This window comes from Sander vitreus, chromosome 17 (genome assembly GCF_031162955.1).
Source record: "Sander vitreus isolate 19-12246 chromosome 17, sanVit1, whole genome shotgun sequence".
Classification (NCBI taxonomy): Eukaryota; Metazoa; Chordata; class Actinopteri; order Perciformes; family Percidae; genus Sander; species Sander vitreus.
The window spans coordinates 20,446,641-20,457,264 of NC_135871.1; the positions used below are offsets into that span (position 1 = coordinate 20,446,641).

At 40.7% G+C, this 10,624-nt stretch overlaps 1 protein-coding gene across 1 annotated transcript; it reads left to right on the forward strand.

Moving 5' to 3' along the window:
• The first annotated feature begins 348 nt into the window (after positions 1 to 348).
• ubac2 (UBA domain containing 2) lies at positions 349 to 6,743 on the forward strand. The gene is made up of 10 exons (XM_078273401.1): positions 349 to 534; positions 988 to 1,112; positions 1,954 to 2,073; positions 2,472 to 2,578; positions 3,244 to 3,367; positions 3,508 to 3,555; positions 3,754 to 3,862; positions 4,235 to 4,377; positions 4,540 to 4,686; positions 4,973 to 6,743. The coding sequence occupies exons 1-10, from the start codon at positions 504 to 506 to the stop codon at positions 5,078 to 5,080; spliced, it is 1,062 nt and encodes a 353-aa protein (XP_078129527.1). The 5' UTR covers positions 349 to 503; the 3' UTR covers positions 5,081 to 6,743.
• Positions 6,744 to 10,624: the final 3,881 nt, after the last annotated feature.

Consider the following 10,624-nt stretch of genomic DNA (forward strand, 5'->3'; position numbering starts at 1 on the left):
AATTAATTTTCCTTTTTTTTTTTTATCTTATTCATTATTTTTTGTCTATTATAGTACTAAGTACTTTCATTTGCAAAAAAAAACATTATATAAATTAGGTGGAAATAGTTTTTTATTTAGTTGCATTTCTTCAGCATTTGATCAAACAGAAATAACTTATCGATATTTCTAATTCTCTGTTATTCCCTCAGTATTAAAGACCTTAATGGGAATGAGTTGTTTAGATAAGGTTATCAGTAAAATATCTAGGGAGCCTCATCTCGTTTTCAACGCGGAGCAACAGCGCCCTCAATGGGTCAGTTTCATTCTAATGTCAGCGGACTGCGAATGAACACTTTTTGGGCTTGTCGGGCTTCTGTAGGAGATCCCCTTCCCCTGTCTCTTCTCCTCACAGTCACACCATGGGTCCTTCCTCCAACTTTATTTCGATATTTTTGTGTTAGTTTTCTGTTGCTTTGCGATTAACGGTCTTCGTCTGGATTGCGTTAACTCATCTGGACACAATGTTCACCTCCACTGGCTCTCGGGGCCTTTGTAAGTATCCCGGATCCGCCGTTAAACGACAGCCGGACTGTGGCAGTCCTCTCGCCGCTTCTCCTGTCAGTTCCAACGGTGACAGCTAGCTAGCTTAGTCAACCGACAAGGTATTATTGCGCTGTAATTTATTTATTCGAGGCAGTATCCATCATTTATTACACCTGCGTTTAGATAATTAAAGCTTTTCCATTTAACTGTAAGTCGGTTGGTTCAGCTAAGGTGTGCGTTACAACTAATCGAATTTGTGAACATGTCATCTTCTGAATAGCTAAATAGCCAGCTGCATTTATTTTACGTTACTGTGTGTCTCCCCCGCCCCCATTAGTCGCTTCTCTCTCTTCCATCAACAAAACCTTTGCCGCATAAACCGTAACATGCAAAGCTGCTCGCTAAAGAAGGCGACAGTGTCACTGTCCCGTCGTAAATGTGTTGTGTGTATGTTCTGCACAGACAAGGCTCCCCTGTCTAAAGGCCTCCTGCTGGTTCTCAATGGGCTGACTGTGATGCTCACCCTGCTGCCACAGTACCAAGAACTGTTCGTATACAACCTGCAGGCTGTCACACAGCAGCATCAGGTATGTCTCCAGTATGTGTGTTTGTGAGTGAGACACAGAGGTGAGGGACTAAAAACAAACACCCAGTATGGTGCGTATGTGTCTCTGGGTGCCACACTCTTCTATTGGCTCATTTTTAATAGACACATATACATTAACCATCATCAGGACAAGAGTTTTTGAAATCCCCAGGATTCACTTTGGCATAGACCCAGTCCAACAAGAAACAATTATTTCAGAAAAAAACCCCAAGTTTTTAAAACTAAGAAACCTGAGAAACTTTGATCGCACGATACCAGAAAAAAAATCGGTGTATTGTAGTGTGAACTACATCAGTGAGACTGCAAGGACCCTGGACAAAAGGCTGAAGGAACACAAGAAACTGACAACATCAGCTGTTTGTGAGATGACCAAAACTGGTGGCAGCATCCACTGGGGAAGGAGTCAAAAGGTCATGGACCAGAAGGCAGGAAAGAGAAAGATCAAATCCATTCAAATCTGACAACAAAGACAGGGATAACACTTGACGCCATATACAACCACCTGTTGAGCCACTTCCATTCGCCGATGAAGACCATGAGATGCAGTTGAAAGCTCTGAAAAAGCTACTAAGTGGACCTTGACTTCATATTATTTTGTCAAACAGTTTAAAAAAAATATTTGAAATGTAGTGCTTTATGGTGGGTCTGATATGTAAGATATATATATATATATATATATATATATATATATATATATATATATATATATATATACGCTGTGTTATTCAGAAAAGGCATCATTACACAATGTCGTTCATCGTCCCCTGTACATTAGGTATAGGTTTGTGTGTAAAAATGTGCTCTCCTTCGTGCTTGTGTAGGTCTGGAGGTTGTTGTGTGGCAGGCTGGTCTGTCTAGATGTGAAGGACTCCTTTTGTAGCAGCCTGCTCATTTACAACTTTCGAGTCTTTGAGAGGAGGTTTGGCACCAGGAAGTTTGCCGTAAGTACCAAAAGCCATTGAAAGAGGATAACATAGATGGATACAAATTTAATCAACTTGCTGATATTCTTAGCTGAACTAGATTCTCCCAAAATCTAGAATGGATGGAATTAATGTGATGAATTGCCATTTCACACTCCAGTTACTTTCATAAACAAAAGCAAAATGGTAAGATATTTTGTAACAGGATTATATTATAAATACGATCATCAATATTAGCTTCACCTCTGTATCGTCTTTTAGGGAAGAGGACATCAACTTCTCACTAACTTGCTGTGTAACTAACATTTTACACTGACTTTGTGTTTGTGTTTGTGGAAATGTTTGAAGACAGGGACAAGACTTTTGTTTTCTAGTGTTGTTCTGATCATCATATATGGTGCTCTTCTTAATTCTAGTCCTTCCTTTTGGGCACTTGGTGTCTCTCTGCGCTGATGGACTTCCTGCTAGCCCAGGCTTTCCAGTTTCTCTTTGACTATGAGGTGGAGGAACTGCCTGCAGGACTGTGAGTAGCTTGATCACTTTAGTAGCCACAGTACACAATATGCTTCACTAATGCATGTGCTGCATCTTTGAAAAGCTTTTTTTTTTTTTTTTTTTTATCACTTTTATGGACACTGAGGATCCTACAATTAAAATATAATTTGTCTGGTAGTTAGGTTAATGTTGTGTGAAAGCAATATTCAAATCATGTGTCACTTAAGTGGAAAATCTTCATTTTTCACCATGTATCACCATGTAAGCCTTGGGCAGTATCCCTCATTTTCATTTCCTAATCCCCTTCGTGCACTATATTTGGGTATACGGTATTTAGATGGTGGTGGACTGTGACAGGTGCATACAATCCACCTCCACAAAAACAGTGAAATGAAAATGGCTTGACAAACTCAGTGAAATAATAAGTTGTTGTTATTAAGAGAAAGTAACTAGTTCCAAAAGCCTAACATTGCCTGAAATATTACTAGTACCGCTGACAACATTTTTTTTATGCCAATGTCTGGTGAACAGTTCAATATTCAGTGATTATTAAGCCACACATAATACAATCCAATATATTACACTGTCACGTTTAAAATTCAAGTTTGAAATGCGGATATTTTTGTTTAAATTCTGTCCGTGTCTCATTTTCTGTCTTCTCCATCCTTTACTTTTCCCTTTCTCCTCTCACAGGCTGGCTCCAGTCTTCTCTCTATTTGTGCCTTTCTACCGGTTAATCCCCAGGATGCCGGTCACCCAGGTTCTGGGCTACATCGACATCACCAACAAGTCTCTGGTCTACATAGTAGGCTTGCAGGTAAGCCCATGTTATGCTAGTGTGGGGATGTATGTACCTATTTTTCTTTCTCTTTTACTGTTCATGAATTCTTGAAAACATTGCTTTCCAACTAGTGTGATCTCGATTGTTTCTGTCTTCTTCCTCCTTCTGTGGTGCAGCTGTTGACTTCCGGTCCCTTCATGTGGCTCCTTGCACTCAGTGGACTGGTGAGTAGCCAAATTCTTCTTGTTACTACTCTGTATCCCGGAATTGTACTGGTTTTGGTGTTAATTTGCTGTAGGTTGTGAGCTATCATTTCACGTATTTCAAGTAATTTAAGTCATTGTAATATTGCTTCATACAGGTTTGGCTTGGGTCTTTAATATGATATACCTTTTTTTTATTTTTATTAATGTGTTTTTCAGATCTCAGGCGGACTCTACCACTCCAATGTTCTCTGGTTACAGAAGCTCCTCTTTGTACCCGCCTGGGTGTCTTGTATTGGGCGTTATATTCTGGAGCCACTCTTCTCAAGTGAGTCCAACTGTTAATAATCACATACACAAATCCAGCGCAAATCCTTTTGCAACGTATGCTAAATTGTCTTACATATTTATTAATTCTCCTTTAATACAAAAGAAAACTTGAGGAAAAGTAAAACTAATGTTTGCTATACTTAAAATTAGGATTAAAGCTATAGTGCGTAGTTTATTTCGCCCCCATGAGGAATTCTAGATGGTGTTCACAAGCAGCAGATGCGTAGGAGGATCCTTTTTAAAAACAGAATTTGTCTTTGTCACCCTTTGTTAAACTTTGACAATTAACAACACAACTTTCACACAGGGCTGTGTGTTTTTTTTTTGTCTGCCTGTTATTAATGTGTTGTTAACATCTGTGGTCATCAAGGCTCCCAACCGAGCAGTGAGACGCCCCTGGGGATGGGTGCCACTCTGGACATCCAGAGGCAGCAAAGGATGGACATACTCGATCAGCAGCTGCTGCTGGCCCAATACAACGAGTCCACGAGGAACACTAGACAACAGCCACAGGTAGAGGGACACACACACACACACACAATGTCAGAACTTAATCACTGCAAGCATCAGTAATTGCAGTTTACAATAGCTACATATTTACAAAGAAGTGTGTGTGTGTGTGTGTGTGTGTGTGTGTGTGTGTGTGTGTGTGTGTGTGTGTGTGTGTGTGTATAGTCTGGGTTGTTACAGTGGACCAGGTTGTTCCCCTCCCTCAGACAAAGAGGACAGAACCGACCCCCGATGCAGGCCCGCCCCCAGGCTCAGCCACAGCCATCCACACAGTCACCTCTACTGGACAACTCTCCTGTCGCAGAGGAGCAGGTTGGTGTTCACCTCTGTGAACCTGTTCTTTTCAATGCATTTTTCACTGGTAGTATTTGTTTGTGTAATTTCTATATAATATTTCACACATTTTATGACCTGGATGGATCTTCATAGACCGACAGAATGCTACTGTAACTCTTGTTCAACAAAATTTGATTATCTTACCGTCCGCTACAACTTAGTTTGTGCAGGGCACCCTTGTAAAAATATAGTCCCAAGTGATGATTTGTCTGCTGCTTCTGTCTTAGCTGATGTTTTTTTTCTTCTTCTTTTTGTCCCTCAGGTTGCACTGTTGGTGGAAATGGGCTTTTCTAGGACTGATGCCCTCGAGGCCCTCAGAGCTTCAAACAACGACATCAACATGGCAACCAACTTCCTCTTGCAACACTGAGAGAGAGCTCAGTGAGAAAAACAGAGGTGAATGAGGACAGAGACAGAGAAAACAGGAGTAACAACAAGCAAAATGGATAGAAAATGAAAGACAGTTAATGATGGAGAATTTGTACAGATAATGTGAAGTCTGTGTCACTGCTTGCTGAAGCAGCCACCTCAACCTGAACTGAGCCCGATAGCAGGCTGATTAATGAAGAGGTGTGAAGCACAAAGTGGAAGACATTTGCGTCATAGCTTTCTGATGGCCGTCATGGTGTGAAACGTCTCGTTGCTTAAGGCGGACGACTTAGACCTCTAACTCCAAGGGGTTCCCTATCGAAAATATATAGAAATCAAACAGGAGTCTTCAGTGCAGTGGAGGAAATATAAAGTGGGTTATTTCTTTTAAAACAGAACTGATGCTTAAGCACACACATCAGCTAAGATCCCACACACCCTCTCCACAGGGATACCAACTTATAGCTGTAAAAAAAACAAAAACAAAAACATTGTCATGCACTGCTGCTCTACTTCCAAAATGGCTACTACGTAACCAGCATCTTAGACCCTCATAACTGGTTTCAGATGACAAGTATGACAAGGAAGACAGATAAAGAAAAAGGGGCACAAGGTTTTTGAGACAATGGATCAGAGAACATTATGTCATCTGTCAGGTTTTCATCTCCTATTGGATAATAGTAAGTAGAGAGTAAAAGACTTTGATTTTAAGCCATGTGCTCATGAGTATTATTTTTGTTTTTTTATTTTTTTTACCGAGACAACAGGAGTGAAATTAGGAATGCAGCACCTGCTAGAGATTTATGTTTAACTCCACAAGAAGTTGCAGAGGTCATGATTACAACTTCAGAATGTATGATTTCCATGAGCAATATAACCTACTTTACCATGATTTTATTACACGGTTGTTATTTCGTTATGTTGGCAGTGTTTCATGGAAGTAGCGGGCTTCAGCTCTTTCCTGCTTGAGATGTTTTAGCAAAGCAGTTACTTACTGACAGCTACTGTAGGAGCAACGTTTCTTCCGTTTGTAACTCTACGAGTACATTGTTGGTGACAGACAGCTATCTCAGGGTCTATGAGGCGCCTTTTTCTGTTAATGACATAATCACATTTACAGACATGAGTGCCCATACACACATGCACAGTAGCCCTTCGAGGAGGAGGTCATGTTTTATCATTTCATTAACACACTCTTTGAGGTTTTATTTATTCTATCCTAACTGAGTTTGAGGTTTTTTTTTGTTTTTTTTGCCAGCACACGTGTCTGGATTATAGCAAGTCGTAAAAGACAGATGATATTTATTATACAATATCATGACAAGATACATGTATGGAGACTATGCACTGCATAGTAACTACTTTATGTATATACTGTAAACATGCAAACATTTTGTGCAAGAGAAGTAACATTGCAGCCACTATGTATTGATGTCAAAGACAGATGCTAGTTTTATATTTTGTGAGTAATAATATTGATAATATATGACCACTGAGATGAGTCTGTCATTGTGTGTATGTATTTCTTAGAGTGATATAATAACATATGGGTGTGATGGGGGAGTTGTTGCATGGACAACTTTCTGATGAACTGTAATGAATCATATTTGATCTGTGGAATAAATCAACTTGCAGATGGAATTATTTGCAACGCATAGAAGGTACTCATCATGACAAGCATGTACTTAAATGACAAACAGTCTACAGTGTTTCACTAATCGCAATCAAATACCATTCATGCTAATAATGAGTATTTCTTTATTCTGATACCACCATCCCCTACTTCTAATATTCAATGTGGAGGAAGAAATGTAAACATCTGTTGGGCTGGAAGATTATTCTCTACATGTTTCTCATGCAGCCAATGCCAAATATAATAATCAACAGAAATTATGCTATTATTTAAAAATGTTTAAAAATACAACTTTCTAATTTGAGTGAAATTCTAGCTTTAAGACAATACAATACAGGGAATCACTATGCTGTGGTGATACTAGTTGTTAACACATGATGGCACTCTCGTGATAAGACATGGGATCATTTGTATCAAGAGAAAATGTATCTCACAACACATGAGCAATGTAAGGAAAATTAAAAGGGAGAAAAAAAAAATGGAAAACTTGTTTAATACAGTTACTTTTTGAAAATAAATTCCATTGACTCAGGTCAGTTATATTTTCAATGGCAGTTGTTCCTGGGGGTGAAATGATAGATAGTTCTGTCATTTAATGTCTCTAACAAGTGTTCAAATTGATCAATTTGAGAAGTTTTTGATGGGGGAAGACTGCTAACATCTGAGAGACATATGAACCCCACAAATATACATCTTAGTTTAAGCTGTCATAAGCCAAAACAATAATTGAAACCACTGTGCTAGAGGACAGTACTTTCCAGCAACTTTCCCTAAACTCCAAAGCAGCTGCCACTGTTTTACAGATGTATTCTTCCACTTTCTTTTGAGTGGTCTGTTGTCTCCAAGACTACAAGAGATCTGTCAGGCAGAAACCAGTGCACATACAACAGGACCATTATGCTTATGCTTTAGTCTGCTTTAGTTTGCCTTTTATCAGTGTCTGTCCAAGGGCTTTGTTAGAGAGTCTTGTTTTTTTAGGCTTTAAATTGGAATCCAGATACCCACTGTGGAAATATTCCTCAGTTTATTATTGCAACACCTATCTTTCCTGAACATTGCATGGTAAGGACAAAAACTCTTATATAATAATAACTCATTTAAAACCAAGAGAAATGTCTCTAAAAATGGAACAATATTTGTCATATCTCTAGGTGCTAAAGGAATCCTCCACACTGTAATGTGTGTATTTCAGGAAAGGTCAGTAGATATTACAGCAAAGATAATTATATTGACCAAGATTCACTTTGTGGCTGATGGGCATTTAAAGGGTTGCATTATCCCAGTGGAAAGTATAAATTGTTCAGCTTATGAAACACCATTAGACAATACAAGATTAAAAAAAAGTCCAACCATGCCATAACAGATTTGAGAATTTTTTTAAAGATTCTTTTTTGGGCTTTTCCACCTTTAATTTGACAGGCCAGCTAGGTGAGAAAGAAGGGCAAGACATGCAGGAAATTGTCACAGGTCAGAGTCAAACCCTGGACCTCTGTGTCAAGGCTTAAACTTCTCAGTATCTGTGCACCTGATCTACCCACTGAGCTAACCCGGCCACGGAAAGGCCTTTTAAAACAACATGACTATAATTGCGCTTTTGTTGTTAATGTTAAGTTTCCTTTCGTCACTAGATGGAGACATTGAGTAAGGTTAGCCCTCTGCCACACCCACCCGCTCCCATTATTCGACAGAGCAGACAGCTCCAGCCGTCTCACTCCAGGGTGTCTGAATATCAAGCTAGAGAAATTATGCACATCTTCAAGTCAAAGAATTCCAAAGCATATGGTTTGCCAAGTATTCCCTGAAACACAAAGCACAACAATAGTTTGAGCAGCCTATGTTTTCCATCTTGCATATGTTGCACTTGAAATCACGTCTGAACTCCCATAGACTCCCAAGAGACATGTTTTTATTTTACTCAAAGGTCTCCTGAGTTCACAGTCACACATTTCCATTCAGACTCAGCTGATGCTGAACCCAGTCAAGCAGTGCAACCTTTAATGGCAGCTGAATTGAAAAGCAGCTTAAACCAGAGTGATTAATATCTGTGTGTCTCTTTGTGTTACAGTGTTTAATTAAAGGCACTGATGAAAGAAAAAATATTTTACTGACAACCAACCTCATTAGGGAGATTCTTTTGTGAAATGCCTACTTAATGTGAAGCATTACTCATGCCTTGTTTGGAGGTAGTGATTTAGATTTTGTTTTGGAGCATTGGGAGGTGGTTTTAGTCATATTTAATGTAGAAAATTAGGTTAAATTATGTATTATGATGGTTGTACATAAGTGAACGTCTCATTTTGACTTCATGTGTGAGCGAGCATGTCTTTATATTTAAACCTCTGTGTGGAAATATAGTTCCATTTCCCTGTGTTTTACCAGGATCATCAGCAACAGTAACAGAATGATGATGTATGTTCTGGGGGTTTCTCCTTGTCCGGCGGGGAAACCATTTTCGTTTACAGTACAGCCAGCTGTGCCCTTGAAGCAGCAGTTGTGTCCGGCTATTTGTCATTTCAGTAAGCCGTCTGTGGCTCTATAAACTACTGTATGTACCTCTACTGTATAGGAACAGAGGGGATGTCTGTGTGTGTTTCTGCTTCTGTACTTCTGTCCTTTTGAGGAAAAGTTTGAGTTTTTGACTTTATTTAGGGCTAATTAGGCTAATTAAAATGGGTTTAGGAGAAGAATGTAGAGGTAAAGCTTAAAGGGATGGTTTAACATTTTGGGAAATACACGTATTCCCCTTTTTGCTGAGAGATAGATGAGAAGATTGATACTGTACTGCTCTCATCTGTGTCTGTTAAATACAAAGCTACGCCAGCAGCCACTTAGCTTTGCTTAGCATAAAGACGGAAAAATAGGGGGAAACAGCCAGCCTGGCTCTGTTGGAAGGTAACAAAATCCACCTACCTACCAGCCCCTCCAAACTCACTTATTAACACGTTCTATCTTGTTTGTTTAATCTGAACAAAAATCTACCCCTTGGGACTATTGGCTCTTGACCTGAAGTCAGATAGAAACTGCTCCCAACCAAGAAATAGTGTGGCACGCAACCCACCGTCCATCCATCTTCGTCCACTTATCCGGTATCGGGTCGCGGGGGTAGCAGCTCCAGCAGGGGACCCCAAACTTCCCTTTCCCGAGCCACATTAACCAGCTCCGACTGGGGGATCCCGAGGCGTTCCCAGGCCAGGTTAGAGATATAATCCCTCCACCTAGTCCTGGGTCTTCCCCGAGGCCTCCTCCCAGCTGGACGTGCCTGGAACACCTCCCTAGGGAGGCGCCCAGGGGGCATCCTTACCAGATGCCCGAACCACCTCAACTGGCTCCTTTCGACACGAAGGAGCAGCGGCTCTACTCCGAGCTCCTCACGGATGACTGAGCTTCTCACCCTATCTCTAAGGGAGACGCCAGCTACCCTCCTGAGGAAACCCATTTCGGCCGCTTGTACCCTGGATCTTGTTCTTTTGGTCATGACCCAGCTTTCATGACCATAGGTGAGGATAGGAACGAAAACTGACCGGTAGATTGAGAGCTTTGCCTTCTGGCTCAGCTCTCTTTTCGTCACAACAGTGTGATAAACTAAATGTAATACCGCACCCGCTGCGCCGATTCTCCGACCAATCTCCCGCTCCATTGTCCCCTCACTCGCGAACAAGACCCCAAGGTACTTGAACTCCTTCACTTGGGGTAAGGAACCAATCCAGTGAGTGCTGAAGGTCACAGGCCAATGATGCCATCAGGACCACATCATCTGCAAAGAGCAGCGATGAGATCTCCAGCCCACCGAACTGCAAACCCTCTCCACCCCTACTACGCCTCGATATCCTGTCCATAAATACTACAAACAGGATTGGTGACAAAGCGCAGCCCTGGCGGAGGCCAACCATCACCTGAAACGAGTCCGACTTA